Source organism: Misgurnus anguillicaudatus, chromosome 16, assembly GCF_027580225.2.
Source record: "Misgurnus anguillicaudatus chromosome 16, ASM2758022v2, whole genome shotgun sequence".
Lineage (NCBI taxonomy): Eukaryota > Metazoa > Chordata > Actinopteri > Cypriniformes > Cobitidae > Misgurnus > Misgurnus anguillicaudatus.
In genome coordinates this window covers 14286460-14302987 of record NC_073352.2, presented here as the reverse complement: position 1 = coordinate 14302987, position 16528 = coordinate 14286460, and the positions used below count along the sequence as shown (strand labels likewise).

Sequence of the window (16528 nt, the reverse complement as noted above, 5' to 3'; positions counted from 1 at the left end):
ATAAATTTGAAATGACTTGCATCATTTTTATTAAGGTAAAAAAACGTTTCTCTGGTTCATCCAGGGCTTGTATCTCAAAGCTTTAAGATTAAAATGTGCTTTGATACACTTTTTTAAACACTTTTAATTTCAGTTTTATATTGTGCTGTACCCATTTAATAACATCCAAATATAAACAGATGATATACTGTAGTATGTTGTAAGATAAAAGGTAATTGCCTTTTAACAATACACATAGCCTGAACAGCTTTAAATACATTATTAATGATGAGAAAGCATAAAAACATTATGAGTAGCAATGCAGGCCACCGGAGATCTACAGCACCTTAATATTACATTGTCAAAAATAAACACACCTGTTGTAAAAACAGCAAGAATAAGCAATTACTATATGCAACAAGATGACAATATTTTACCATAAAATCTCTTCTCAATGTGAACTAAGTACATTAAAGATGAAAAATCCACTTTGATTCGTTGTTTTATGCCTTTTGTGGCTATCCAGGCCTATTCGCAACAACACAGTACAACCAGATATGTCTGTTACTCTTTCTCTTCGGGATTGTTTCTTTGTTTTACAGTGCACATGTGGCCATTTTAGCTGCACTTTAAAGGAAAGTTACTGAGCACAGAGGCTGAATAAGTGCAAAGATGAAAGCATGTTGTTCAAAGTGCTATAGAAGCCCCAGGTCAGGGCCCTTCTCTATTATCATAAGCATTGGACTTGTGTTTTATCCTCAGACTACAGTATGTGGCTTTTTCGATGTGTAGTGTATTATACAACACATACATCACATACATTGGTTAACCATCAGTAAAAGTGTTAAATAGTGCACAACTCAAAGTATTCAGGAAATGTCAGAAGCAATTGTGGTTTAGTACACCAGTGTGACATTTTTGTATCCTCAAAGGAAGAGCTATGGATCAGCAGGGAAGTCACATCCCATTAGGAATGTTCTGGCAGGCCTTTCCTGTGCTCAGTAGGCTATATCATTCAGGGAGAGGCTATATCATTCAAACTAAAACTACATGGTTACAATTATATAGAAATAAAAAATATACACTATCCGTTACTAGACTGTAAAACCTAATCTGATTATATTCACAAAGGAAAATTATGCCAGATGTTTGCAAAGCATGCATATTTTTATTTTTTTGATAACCCTTTCTCAGCAGATGCAAATTACGATCTACAAATTATGCTCAGGCTAATAGACATGTTGAAAACCTATATTATAGTTTGATTTAATGTGGACACTCAGCATCAGCTTTAGGATAATTTACTGCCTGCCTTTAATGTGTTGATCTCAAATTACAATGAATATTCATTTATCAATAACTATGGTAAGCTGCATACGAGAGCAGAATTAAACACATGCAGTGCATTCAATGAGAAATACTGTATGTATTTTCACTATGAGAGCTATATTGTATTTTTATAAATACAAATATAATACTCTAAGCAACAGTGCCGTTGCGCTTATTGTGAAGAGTGTGGACCCTTTTTAAAGCCTATTGAATGTATCATGACCCCTTAAAGATGACAAGTGTGTTAAATATGTAAAATCTATGTATTATGTTTTACTTTACACAGTAGGTACATTAATGTACATAAGACATAAAATATGGCGTGAAATTATCTTCTAATGTAATTAAGTCTAATGAGATTTTTATGTTATCCAAACATGTTGGCGTCCTTTATTTCCATTCCCTAATTGAAAGCTCTTGCGAAGTTTGGATATTTACAGGGTTGTGTGTGATGTTTTAATTTGAATGCATACAAATCAAATTTTCTGAATAATTAATAATCCACACAAACCGAGCTTCAAGCCAAAGTCTAATTTAAAAAACTATAAAACAATTTCATGCCCCTTATACAATTGTTTAATATATGTTTCTATTTAAACCAATCAAACACGATAAAAACCTGATTGTGGTGCTATTAAAGATTTTGATGTGGAAACATTCAGCTTTGGTCATTTTCTCATACTGCTTTTCTTGTCTCCTAACCTGTCGATACTTTATGAAGATAATATAAATCTCTCCATTAAATGAAGCACTCTAGGACAAGATGGTATCATTATTTTCCAAGGCAATTGAGAGGAAATTGAGATATCATTCAACATAGCAGCTGACTCAAGCCTCTGCTATTTCCTTATTAAAGGGTCAGGGCCGAAATGTCATTCCTAGACAGTGTTTCATCAAAAGCAAGAGACATTCGTTTTTACAAGGACTGTTCAGCTGATCATGCAATGAAAATATTTTTATACTGACTTTGTTTAGGTTAGATTTGGTGCTTGCATTAGAATGTCACTTTATATATTGGTTTATACAATTTTTTCTGATTTATTTTTTTATATGTCGCCTGGCGTTAGGGTTAGAGTTGGGTTTGGATAGGGATGTTATTTTATGTAAATCTAACCCTAAACTGAAGCAACAATGGTAAGAAAATAGGACAAAACAGTTGAGTGACCAATACATGATAATCACACGAAAACAGGTATTCAATATACGATCACGAAAAACTCGCAAATTCGTGATATCACGAAAAAAAAAATTCAAAATTACGTGACTAGACAAATACTGTTGAAACAGTATTGTATCCCATACAGAAATATGATAGACTGCTATATATAGACCTAATGATATAAGTAAGCTGCATAAGTAAGTCTCTCTGTTCTTATATGTTTTGCATTTTATTTTTTTATTTTAGCTCTTTTGTTTAACACTTTATATACTTTAAATATTACAGTACAGTAATATTTACCATTTTGAACAGCATGTAGACTTTGTTTTTTGTAGTTATTTGTTGTGTGCTGTCTTTAGCACCATGGTTTACTGTTTATTTCGCTGTGTATAGGCTAAATACATCAACTCTGATAAAAATGTGTTGAGAGCTGTACAGGATTGTTTGTGTCCCTAATGTAAAATTCTAATTGGGATTATGTACAATATTTCATTAAGAGTTATAGTTAATAAATATAACATTCCATAACTTGTTAGGTATATCAATATAGTGTATACTCTGTGACTGCAATGGTTTTATAGAAAATTATGACACAAATCATTTCGTTCTTTTTTTTGGCTTTTGAAAATATCCTAAAATGACAATTCACAGAAATATGAAATTAAAACGTAATCCTTCTCTAACTGAAAGGGGTCAAGGGAGCCCACGTTTCATGACATTTAAGAAAAATACATTAACTTATAATTAGTGGTGGGCCGATCCAATACTTTGGATCGGATATCGAGTCGATACGGACCTTTTTTGCTGGATCGGGTATCGGAATAATCGAGCCAATCCAAATCCGATACTGTGCGTTACTCGTGGTTGTTACGGTCATGCTATAAAAAAGTCAGACTATTATAAAAGCACCATAAACATTTTTATACACTATATTCAAAGTCTTCCTAATATATTCAACTTCATTCAAAACAATTGCATATATGAAGGTATTTAACTCAATGGTCTGGTGCTCGCGGAGTTAATACAGTGGAGTAGTGGTGAATAAAACACGTCATACACACACACAAGACACACAAACACACAAAATAACCGATGAATGCAATACAAGTACCTAGCATATACAAGATCTGTGAGAAGATGCTTTAAGCACATTGTCCTGCGCCCAAAAGTGCAAAAAAGACAGGATGATTCAATTGCATCATTCTTCTCCCAGGATGTGCATCGCACTTAAGTCTTTCATGTTGTGACAGTTTGCGAAATTAAGTAAAAATTCTAAACGGAACAAGAAAAATACTAGAATTGGATCGGGATCGATATCGGTCAATACTCAGAACTCAGGTATTGAAATCGGATCGGTAATGGAAAAAGTGGATCGCCCCACCCCTATTTATAATAAATTATGTGTAATTAAACCTCAAATAAAGCTACTAACCAACAGCACCTTATTTTGTCATGTAATATGTTTTGTTTCAAATTCTACGTTTGAGATTGTTTTATGTCACAAATTGAGAACCACTGCCATGATTATAGATTTCTGCTAGAATACACTGTAAAAAAATCAGTAGAAATTACAATGGTATTGTAGCTGGGTTGCCGGTCAATTACCGTAGATTTAAATTTATGTTATTTACTGGCAAGAGTTTGTTCAAAGTTGAATGAATTTTAAATATTGACAAGTCTTTATCTTTACAGAATAAAACTATACAATAACAGCCTCATGCAAAGCATTCTGGGAACCAGAAATCATCATCAAACTTTTTCTGTTTTTTGCTTCAGATTTTGTTTCCCAGAATGTTTTGCCCGATGCCGTTTTTTTACTCTGTAAAGACAAAGACCCGCAAATGTTCAATGTTCATTCAACCTTGAACAAAATGTTGCCAGCAACAACACAAATCCAAATCTACGGCAAGTCACCGGAAACCCAGCTGCAAATCTCTACGGAATTTTTTTACAGTGAGCTAGCTACGACAGTGCTTCTTTTGACCTTTCTTTGACTTTTGAGCTGATGAAATAGCTGTTATAATTCTGCCATCGCTGTTACGCTAGTACACCTTATAAACCTTCTTAAGCCAACATGAGACACCGCCCTAAGCCCTTCATGCCTGCAGGGAAATTTAGTACACCAAATATAGTTTTCTCTTGGCTTAGATTTTTTAAAAGATCTTAAACTGACATTTCACATTACTAATACAGCAAATTAACCTTAATCTTTAAACTTTAATCATATAAAGACTACAAGTTACTATAAGTTAACTCCCTCAATTGCCTCTGTGATGTCAGAGCTGCAGATTTACAAGAAGCATAAGACAATAATGTTTTTCTAAACAGCCATGAACAGTCAATAATGTCAATAATTATACATAATATATTTCTAGTAGTTAGGCAATAGGTTTAAGGTTTCTGTGCCTTTTAGTCCCAAAGAATATAACAAAAACATGATACTTAGTTACAAAGTCCATTACTACAAAATCACCATGACCTTTGCAATTTCAGCAAATATGTTTCTTTTTCATCTATATTTCTGTTTGAAAAATATAATATTTAATAGATGGACCTCAATCTCTCTGAATTATTTATAATGAGCAGGTCTGTTACAGAATATCGACTCAAATGTTTTAAACATAGTATTCAGCATTTTCAGCCATTCCTACAGTGAGAGAGCTTCCAGGCTGAATCCTGATTAATTTCTTACCAAAATATTTTATTCATTACCGACTTGGCTGCTTTGCAAAATTTCGACATCCCACTGCTCGCAAAAGATCAAATCTACTTTAGGTGCTGAGAATAACTCAGATTTCAGAAAGCAGAATCTCAATTTTAGAGATCGATATAGACAGAGATAGGCATGAGAATGTCTGCAAACTAAATTAGACAAATAAGTAAATTTTGCTCATTTTATATAATCACCGTCTTTGTCAATTAGCTTTCCCCGTTGATAATCTGCAGCTAGGACAATAACATTTATAACCTGCTCGTCTTTTTTATTTGTATAAAACTGTGCTGTAGGGAACTTGATCTGATTGTTAACTCACACACAGCGATGCGCAACAAAATCTTTAGTCTAGAGGAAAATAAAAGGTCTCATTTCCATCACATTGTGCCTGCGAGGCAAATTTATGCTTTATTTATGCATACTAAATGGAATGTGATAAAAAAAACAGGGAAGAAAAATCCAGAATAACAAATAAATGTAACTGCAGATCTATAGGGCTCTGAGCTATGATAATGTAATGCACAGGATGAGAGAATCTTAAGGGATCAAATCTAATTCTCTGATTAAATATTCATAACACAATCTATATACAATAGTCTCACCGTGCAGCTCATAAAAACATTGCATTTAATGATCAGGGGTACAGAATAACGTCCTATTGTGTGAGAGTAAATCTGTTTGTTGGAAAGTTGTAGCTAATGTCATTTCATAAAAAGCATATACTGTAAGTCCGTAACCCGAAGAATGACGTACTGGTGCTTAGGAAGCGCTAAGACAGGTCTATTAACACTAAACATGCTTTTAGACCAGCAAAGTACTTAACATGTGCTTTTAAAGGGTCAAGAGTTGATGTTTAAGAGCTCGTGCCCTGTCTATAAGCAATGTGTATAATTAAGCAAACACAAGGATGACTCAATACAGTGTAATCTTGCCAAGTTTACCTGTTTAATTTATTGAGTTTGACCTGAATTGACTCTATACTATTAACATCCTGTTGTAAAAGGCCAAACTCCTTAAATGCAACACTGCACACTGAAATATTGATAGACTCGTAAATATCAATAGGACACGTGTCTATTCCACACCACATCAGTACTCCAAAAAGCTGTACAAAAACGCAATGCTATACACAATGAATATGTAACCTAGTCCAGTGGTTTTTAAACTGGGGACCGGGGCCCCCAGGGGGGCTGCGAGATGGTGCCAGGGGGCCCCAGTTTTATGAAATGTTATAAAATACATTCATTTATCATGAATTCTGTGTAATTAAACCTAAAAATAATAAGCCAACTACCCAACAGCACTACTAGGTATAATTTTATATGTTTTGTTTAATTAAAATATTACATTTTAAAACTGTTTTTGTCATAAATGTTCTTTCGGGGGGCCGCCAAAACATGCACTGTACACAAAAAAAAAGTTTGGGAACCACTGACCTAGTCTGTAAAAACCAAGGGGAAAACTGGAAAAACATAACATCATATAGAATAATAAAAAAATATCTTTAATACTGACTGAGAAAGGCTATGTCAAAGATTGAAATCAATTATTAAAATCAAACTTTGATGCTCCTAATCTCATGATTAGATTATGAGACTTTAATCTGGATTTTACAGATATGGTCACATATGGAAACATAGCTACATTATGTACATTACAGATCTTTTATTGATCATTTGTCAAACATAAAGTGACTTATAACTGACTATCATTAGTTTCTGTTTAGACAGATTTCCATCTGTCTAAATAAAATAAATAAAAATAAAATCTCTGACTCGGTCTTGTGTTATTCAAACTCATGACGCAGCACTGACATTCCTTAAAAAATCCTTTGCATTTTTTTCTTTGTAAAATTAAAGCAACATTTATTTATTATGGCATGAAAGTGTAAATTATTTCTATTTTTGGCAAAACCATCACAAGTTTACTAAATTGTCGAATTGTGATGCAATCATTGTGTGAGCACATTTGCTGGAATGAGAATCATCTTTTAGTTTAGGTCAGTCATGAAACTGCCTTATCTGAGAACATGTTTGTGTCCTGCTTTACTCTGCTATGTTATATTATGTTAAATATTATATTAGACGCTGAATGTCATGGAAAAAATACAGGGTCTGTCTGGTATGCGTCACTTTAGATGGCAAGAGAAAACATCTGTCCTAGCAGGGCTTTATAATCTCATAAATTTCAATCGATCTAAGAGAGCAAATGAAACGTCCACTTTCTTTTCACTGCACTGACGTTTAAACATCATCCCCACTAAAGATAATTCATCCAGTCGCCCATCATCCCAAATTTATAGCCCTTGCGCCAGCGGTCTCTGATGTAATGGTGTTCTCTCTTTAACATTTATAACTCGGGACGCAAGCGTGAAACATTCCCGCTTTAGGTTATGAAAATGCAGGCTGTTAAAACAAAGGTATACGTTTTTCTCTGAACCACCTCACGGCTTACAGAACGTTATATATGGAGGCGCCTCTGTGTTTTCCTCTGTGTTCTGCGAGATGTCTGCTTGATGAATAATTTATCTGGGGGTATTTCAGAGAGCTGTGCTTCTACAACCCGTATGCCATGTGAATGAAGTATTCCCAGGTGCGCTGTGGTGCCAGATGCAGTTGATTGAAAAATGATATTCTCTGAAGACCTAATCGACGTGTAAGCGGCAGTCCTGAGCACTGGGAACCCAAATAAAACGAACTGTCATTTTTGAGGGAATTTCACTGATGTGTAATGAACTTGACAGTTAAATACTGTACTTGCACTCAATCCTGACACTCCCCGGGGCTTACTGCTAATCCAGTCTGTGCCAAAAAACAGTCTGTTCATTACAACACAGAAGGTAAAAATAGGATTTACCTCTAAAACCCTGCATGTATCTTTCATACGTTTCCACCCTGAATGTTTTAGCTGGAATCTTTTCACAAATCTTGGTTTATTTCTGCACACAGCTTTTTACCTGTCTGTAGTTTCCTCTTCAGATGGATTCTCTGTATTGCTCGTCACATCCTCGTGGCCGCTCTTCGCCTCCTCTTTCCTGGCACTGCAAGGTGAGTCGCTCTTGGGAAGCTCCTCGCTAGCTTGGAGGTTCTGGATGATGTTTTGTTGCTGCCATGATTGATTGCCCGTCCTGACATAAACAGGCGTGGGTCCAGGGTTCGGAGCGAGAATGTTGTGCACGGGGCTGTTGCTCTTGCGAAGTCCTCCCCTGTCCCGAGAGTGACCCTTCAGGCGGACCGGTGTTCCCCGGTGGTCAAAACCTTCCTGCTGGAAATAGCCGCCATTCCCAGCCGGGCTCTGGGTGTTGTGACTAAACCAGCGCCAGCGGAGCCTGAGGATCTGCTTTACATCAAACTCCTTTTTTCCGGCCACGGACATCCTATTCGCCCTTGATGTGGTGCCACTGGCACATGGAATCGGAGTAAAAATACGACGCAGAACACCTGAGTCTCAGCTTCAGAGGCTTTTGTCTTTGTTGCCGGTTCTGGATAATAAAGGAACAATGTCTGCAGCTTCTGCCTTATATCTCCGCTTCTCCAGCTGCTTCTTGTCCTCAGTTACAGCAAACACATGGTAGCCTCTGCCTGTACCACCCTGTTCCCTCTTCTTTGTCGTCCTGTTTCTCTCTACACATACGGCACACAGACAGAAAATAAACCAAAATGAGAAAACCTCACAGCAACCTGCTCGGTTTCTGGTGGCGAACCGTGAACAGCTCTTACCGGAGTAAATGAGGTGCGTGACTGACAGGACGTAGAGGTCAACGCTTAGCGAGGGAAATCTTGTAGCGCAGGAAAGAAAGCCAAAACCAGCACCATCTCCCCCAACGCACAGCATCATCTGCGTTCGCTCTCACACTCTGCCCCTTGCCTTTATGTGTGCAAAGTCTCTCTCTCTCTCTCTCTCTCTCTCTCTCTCTCTCTCTCTCATGCACATAGACATGGTTTCTCACACACGCCGCAGAGTCCCCCCATCTTACGGGGGGATCCCGAGGGAGCCAGTCTCAGCCTCTCAGTAAAGGGAATCATGCAGAAAAATTATTCTCTCCCTGTCTGTCTTAAGCCACGGTGACAGGCAAACACCAATGAAACTCCAATGAGAATCATTGTTTTGACTTTTAAATGCCACCACTCTGTGAACATCTTTACGGGTGACTATGCAACCTGTAAATATATATCTAGTTTGCCATTGTGTGGGTTTTAATAAAACAATTATATAAACAATTCAAATATGAATAAATATGAACTTCCCTCTTATTTAGGAGATGATTTTATCCAACTAAAGCATTCAATTATGTGTATCAAAACCATAACCTTTGCAATGCAATTCAATGACAGGAACACTACGGGGTAGTTTTCTAGACAGGGTTCTGACTGGTGTGCATCTTGAGCCAAAACAATAGTACTGATAAATTTTAAGATTATGTCATTGCAAGGAGTTTTAAAATTAATGCAGCTCAAGCATGCATTTTAGTCTGGGAATAGGATAACCGCCTCTATAAGTAATGTATATAATGCACAATTTGATTTCGTCATGATATTAATGCTGATGTTTGTACACTGGAAGGAGGTAACGTTAACTTATTTTCTGCAGATAAGAGGTTTGGTTGAGGCTATCGATTCTTGAAAAAAGTAGATTTCTTGTAGTCTCCAGCTGTATCCAGCCATGTACTGTTCTTCTATAATGCTGATAAAGTCAATGGTTTATTCATATGCAGTGTCTATGTTAAATGTTCTGTTGTTTTTGTTGAAAATATGCATACAGTCATTCTTTAAGGCTTATTTTGGTTACCTATTTGTCTGAATGCATGGTTTACTAAAAACCATTACGTCTGTGGAATGTCCCCACAAAACATGTGTGTGTCTTTTGTCTTGACAAACCTGAGCTTTAGACATTACCAATGTGAAAAAATAAACCTGATTACACTGTGCTCTGGAATACTTGATTCTGATTGGAGAGTAGAAACATTCAGAGGTTGTTATTCTCAGATAACAAAAAATCTGTCATCATTTACTCACTCTCATGTTGTTACAAACCTGTATACATTTCTTTGTTCTGATGAACACAATGCAAGATACCTTGAACAACCAAACTGTTCACGAGCCCCATTTACCTCCACAGTATTCTTTTTCCTACTATGGAAGTCAATGGGGCTCGTGAACGCTTGGTTACAAACATTCCTCAAAACATCTTTCTTTCATGTTCATCAGAACAAAGAAAGTGAGTAAATGATGCCAGAATTTTCATTTTTTGACGAACTATCCTAATACTAAGTCAGAAGTATTGTAATATGATATTGTGTTTATGTGGGAAACGCAGGATAGATGAGTTGTCAAGTTTTACTTGCATTTCAGTCATTACAAATATATGCATGGAACACCTCACGAAAAAGAAACATTTTTATTTTATACTAATGTAAACATAATCAGAAATTATGCTACAATATTATGTTATTTTATGCTTGTGTGTTACAAGATATAATAACAAATGAACGACTCAGAAGTTTGAGTTTTCTACCAAGCATTTATAAGCAGAGCAGCACGGCCTAACTGGGTTTTGCTAGTCGTCTTGACAGGTAAAGTTTAATATTTATACATAAATTAAATATAAATATGCATTATTTCTAATACTAACACATATGGGGTGGTTTCCCGGACAGGGATTAGATAAATTCTAGACTAAAATAAATGTAAGAGCTGTAAACAAACTGAAAACAATTTGCACTGACATATCAGTGCCCTTGGTTTTGCCTCAAAATGCACACATGTAATGTTTTTAGTAAGGCATGTTTGTTAAAACTAGTTATATTTCCTAAATAAACTATAAGGTCTAGTCCTTGCTTAAGCTAATCCCTGTCCGGGAAACCACCCCATAGGAATAAACATTAAAGCTGCTAGTAAACATTTTTTCTCGCAGAAGCTAAAAAATATATCTAAACAATTTATGTCCATGTATTCACTCATGCAGCAAGAAGCTGTATAAAAGCAACCAGCTGGTTATCACGAAATACAAATTCTATGAGCACACAACTAGTACAGCTTGAAGCTGTTTAACGCATAACATTCAGATCAAATTAGATTAATGAGTTTTGATTCTTAAAATAAAAAATCTTATGGGAAGCCTATCAGCAGATTTTTGGAAATGTCTAAACCTTGATGCATTATGCAAGCATTATACAGCAGTGGGTGAAGAACACATGTAGGACCCCTTTTAGATGAACAAACGAGTTCCTTTTGGAGTTATACTAGTCATTTGATTGTTTTAACAAAAAAAAAAAAACATGTGTATGTCTGTTTAAATCTTACATGAAGACTAAGATTAGTCAGTGTTGATAATCATGCTTGTGTGTTAATGTGCGTGCTAGCAAGTTCTGCTTTAAATCGCTGTTCACTATATTATCCACAAACTTCACATCAAATAAAGAGACATGTTTTCTCTTACCTCCACGTCATATTTGAAAATAAAGATTTTGAGCAGAACTACTTGGACCCTCTAACACGCTTATTTTGTCATCGTTAAACATTTATAGGAAATAAAAAAATGCTTTTCAACCTCACAATATACTTTCATGCTACAAAAATCAATTTAGAACCATAGGCAGTTAGCAAAAAGAGAAGCATCATTCAATACATTTTTAATTTTTAAAACTCCAACTACTAAAGTTATTTTTAATAATACAAAAGTTTCTGTTTATTTTATTCCTTCTTTCACAACTTGGTTGATTAATCAGTGACCAGTAATCAAACCAACACTTAAAAAGATAGAATTTAAACAACAAAATGCATATAAAGTGTAAATAATATTGCTTGAAATCTAAATAAATCCATAATGTAAAAAAAGAAAAACTGAAAATGTAAAGTAAGTAATGCCTTACCTTTCAAACTAAAAAAATATTTTTGGGTGTTTGTCTGTATCCCTCCGCATTTAGGATTTGAGGTGAAGTGCAATATGTTCTCCCTATTTTCTCATCCCAGTTCTACACTGCATTTGCATACAAAGTGTACCAGCTTTCCGCTCTCAGGAAAAGAAATTTCCTGATCCTTTTCCTTCCTTAGCACTGGACTGTTGAAGGAACAAAAAATCGACTTCCTGTTTTCTTTCAAAATATTCATAGAAAGCTAAAAGCAATCGCAACACTTTAAAAAATTTGTTCACCCAAAAATTTGAAAGCACTCTAAGAGAGATTTTAATTGTGTTCTGTGTACTTAAGTTTTAGCATGGATTTAATGATTTGGGGGCCCAAGGCAAACCCATGTACCCTATCCCCCTTTACCTAATGCTTGAATGCTGTACTTTTATGTTTCTCACACACAAAATGTTTTAATACTATGATAATTGTTTTGCTAACCTTACTGCAGTACCTCATTGTATTAAAAAATGTTTTTATCAGTTGTGTAGCCTACTTTTTACTTTCTTTGTACATAATTTCTTTAATATATTTCAATTTAATGCCACTTACAAACAATATATTTTAATTCATTAATGGATGTATGGAAACAAGGGGTAAACACTTGACTTACAGTTACAGTGGATGGTAAAGAGTAAAATTGCTCCTGAATTACATTATGTAAACTGTTTTAATATTAATTAACTGTCATCTATCAGTTAATAATGTACATAATGTTCACTTTGCTCTGTGCAGTTGCTGCGGAATCTGAATGAATTTAATTAGCTTAATAACATCGTAAAATACTGCGCAGAGCCGAAGCATGCCACCGTTTCATATAAAATGAAAAAATAAATAAAATGAGACTAAAGCGATCACGATTTTGTGTACAGATTGGGGAATAAATGACAATCTTTAGTGGAGATGGGCTGAAATGTCTACCTGACTAAAGTCTACCGTAGGAGATTACTCTGATATTTTACCAACTGTGCAACCTGTATTAAAAAGACATTTGTACCTATTTATTCTGTTATATAACAAAAAAATTAGTTCTTTACACTTTTTATTTTTTATTTAAGGGCAACAGCTGACAATAAAGTATTTTATTGGAAGTGTTATTTATTTGGCTGAATTTGCTAACATTAGATATGTTTACAAGAAGTTTTGAAACACCTGGGGTCTCATTTATAAAATTGTGCATAGGATCCTTACCAAAAGTCTACGTACGCACAAAAGCCAAAAATATAAAAAAAATATTGAGACTTATTAAACAAAGCAATGTTCCCTTTATAAATCACAGATCACCTGCAAGTGTGCGTACATGAATCATCCTCAGATCCCACCCTGCATGCCCATTCTTCCATTGTTAATTTTTATATATATATATATATATATATATATAAATCACAGCCTTACGTGGAAACTGGCTTATGCACGTTTCCTGCCCCGTTTTGTGCTTACGCACACTTTATAAATGAGGGCCTGATGTATAAACGTTGCGTACGCACAAAATGGGCATAGAAATTAGTTGCGTACGCAATTTCCACGCACATCGGTATTTATAAAAAAAATAAACTTGGCGTAAACAAGTGCGCACCGCGGATGCTCTCGACCATGCGTAAGCACTTTTCTTGAGCGGAGTAATAATAACACTTTCATTTCATTTCATTTTCAGGTTTATTTAACAGGGACAATGCACATCAATAATACATTTAAGTAATGTACAATGTGCCAGAATTAGCCAAAAGGCTATTTTACATCTGTTGTCCCTGGACAGATCGCATGATGTCACACCTAAAAAGATACAAATATTATTTAAAAAAAAATATTACTTAACAAAACAGTAAAAAAATTAATAGCTTAAATTTAGTTAGCCCAAATGACAGAAACATACCCGAGTGCCTACATTGCTGCAATAGACTTTATAACCTGTAAGATGATGAAAAATAATGTGATGTACTAGGACATTAACCTAATATAAAGAGACGTTCTTAAAATGCGGGTTTATATGAGAAAAACACTAAAGATATTTAAAGATCTTTAAACTCGTTGGTTTTTATATCCTGGGCTGGTCTCAATTACGTACCTGTAAATATGCTTTTTTAAGGTTTCTAGAACTTTCTACTGAATTTTGTATTTTTTATATATCACCGTCTTAATGATGCGCTGCGTAGTATCATTGTCTTTGTTTTTTATTATGGGAAACACTTAATAAATGATGAAGAAAATATTTTTATAAATGATGGAAAGCACACAGTTGACGGTACCAATTAAATTCCATCATATTTTTGTATTCCTACTATGGAAGTCAATGGACACTATGGGGCGGTTTCCCGGACCAGGATTAGCTTAATCCAGGACTAGGCCTTAGTTTAATTAGGAAATATAACTAGTTTTAACAAACATGCCTTACTATAAACATTACCTGTGTGCATTTTGAGAAAACAAAGGTCACTGATGTATTTTAAGATATGTCAGTGCAAGTTATTTTCAGTTTGGAGAGCTTTTAAAAGTGTTTAAGTCTAGGTCTAGTCTAATCCCTGTCCGGGAAACCGCCCCTATATGCTGTATGTTTACCATCATTTCTCAAAATATCTTCTTTTGTGTTCATCAGAAAAAAGAAATTCATACAGGTTTAGAAAAACATGAGGATGAGTAAATAGAACTTTTTATTTTTGGGTGAACTATCCCTTTAACGCAAAACTTTTATATGCTTGTCTACTATACATATTCTCCATATTAAAATGATATGCAGACAACATTATGCCCAATAAAACTAAGTACACTCCATATATGGTTGTTTTGGGCAGGAGATTGGGCGGAGACGCACGTACACAATCTTCCGCTGACTGGGATTTATGAATGGAATTTTGCACAGTTTCTAGAGTACGCATGGTTTTATAAATCTGAAAACTTTTGTGCGTACGCACACTTTAAGGATGAAATCTATGACGTTTTATACATGAGGCCCCTGGTATTATGTGACGACTTCTATTAATTCCTATTTTATTTCCTTCAGCAAATAAAAAATTACATGACTTGGCAAACAATATTTTTGAATAATATGTTCCTCCAAATAAACTGTTACATGTTAAAACAATCCTCTGCATTTTATCACGGGTCATGCTCTCTGTGATGTCGCTTTTTTTTGCAATAATTTCAGCCATTTCAAGCGTAATTTAAGACATGCCTTTATCTGTGCTTAATAATGGCGCAAATTCCAGTCATAACATACGCTCAAACATTAGTAAATCGTGTTGCGTGAATCATTTAAATAATCTCCTACCCAAAATTTTGAGTCTGAAAGGGAAACTCCCAGAAATGCATAAAAAGGTCAGTCACAAAAATAATTAGACCACACCTTTTCAGCGCTAATGATCCACTGCGAGTCTTTAGTAAATCCCGACATCGTTATTTAATGACAAAATTATGGTTTGCGCTGGCGCAAGCTGTTAGTCAATTTTATATATTTTTATTTAAGTATCACAACTAAACTTTTTGGGTTGGGTTCCCGAACAGGGATTAGCTTAAACCAGCACTAGGCCTTAGTTTTATTAGAAAATATTTTGAAGCAAAAAGTTTGGACAGCTCTTATATTTATTTGAGTCTAGGACTAGTCTAACCCCTGTCCGGGAAACCGCCCCTTATAACGTGCCAGAGGCGATTCTAGGGTTAGAGCTTTAGGGGTGCTGAGCACCCAATGAGCTCTGCTGCCACCACCCGCTCTTTTTTCCTACAGAAACCAATAATATGTATATTGTAAAATAGCTTTCATTTTAACATTGGTTCAACTAACTCCAAAATAAAGATTTTTTGGAGACCTTTCAGGCATGAAAATGGGTCAGGGGTGAAAAAGATGAGAAGAATATTACCCCTAGGGTCCGGGAGCATGCTCCCCCTTAGAATTTTTTTAAAATTACATATTTCAAAGCATCAATCTGGTGAGTTTTCAGATGCATTTTTTGCCAACCTTTTTATTTCTAATTAATGGTGAGCTAGCATATTTTTGCCATTAATGCCATATTAAAGTCTCAGGACAAAAGGTGGGCTACACCAGCAGTGTGGGTATGGCTTTATGTGAATATACAGTGTATCGTTTGCCTTTGTCAAAATGACAAATCTCCTAATTTATAACTTTTATGCCTACAACATATGGTAGGTTTATTAATAGTTTGTTCATTTGCAGCTTTTCTTTTAACAGTCCTTTAATTGAACCATTACATTTACTATATGTCTAAATCAAAACACTTGTGACTCCTGCACTAAGGGTTAAGTTATCACCTTCATATTAGTCTACATGTGACAAACTAAAAAAATATTTATTGTCTAGTTTGATAGTCAGACAGTTAGTGATTTCACACATAACTTACCGGTAGCCTACTGGTGGTATACAGTGATATGTAGTTTGTTTTCACTCTGTTCCAAACGCCATGTTTTCATGACGACTGACCAGAAAAGACGCCCG

At 35.2% G+C, this 16528-nt stretch overlaps 1 protein-coding gene across 3 annotated transcripts in view; it reads right to left on the bottom strand.

The window, feature by feature from the left end:
* The window catches only part of klhl4 (kelch-like family member 4), a 41657-nt gene extending 29455 nt beyond the window's left edge, over positions 1–12202 (bottom strand). Inside the window, exons 1-2 of one of the 3 annotated variants that reach the window (XM_055178176.2) lie at positions 12052–12167; positions 8137–8803 (exon numbers count right to left, since the gene is read on the bottom strand). In XM_055178176.2, coding sequence (XP_055034151.1) covers positions 8137–8555 — 419 coding nt within the window. In that variant the 5' untranslated portion in view covers positions 8556–8803; positions 12052–12167. Of the gene's footprint in view, positions 1–8136; positions 8804–8899; positions 9039–12051 lie in introns of those variants that run through there. The other 2 variants (XM_055178175.2, XM_055178177.2) reach the window with 2 other exon arrangements.
* Between the last annotated feature and the right edge of the window lie 4326 nt (positions 12203–16528).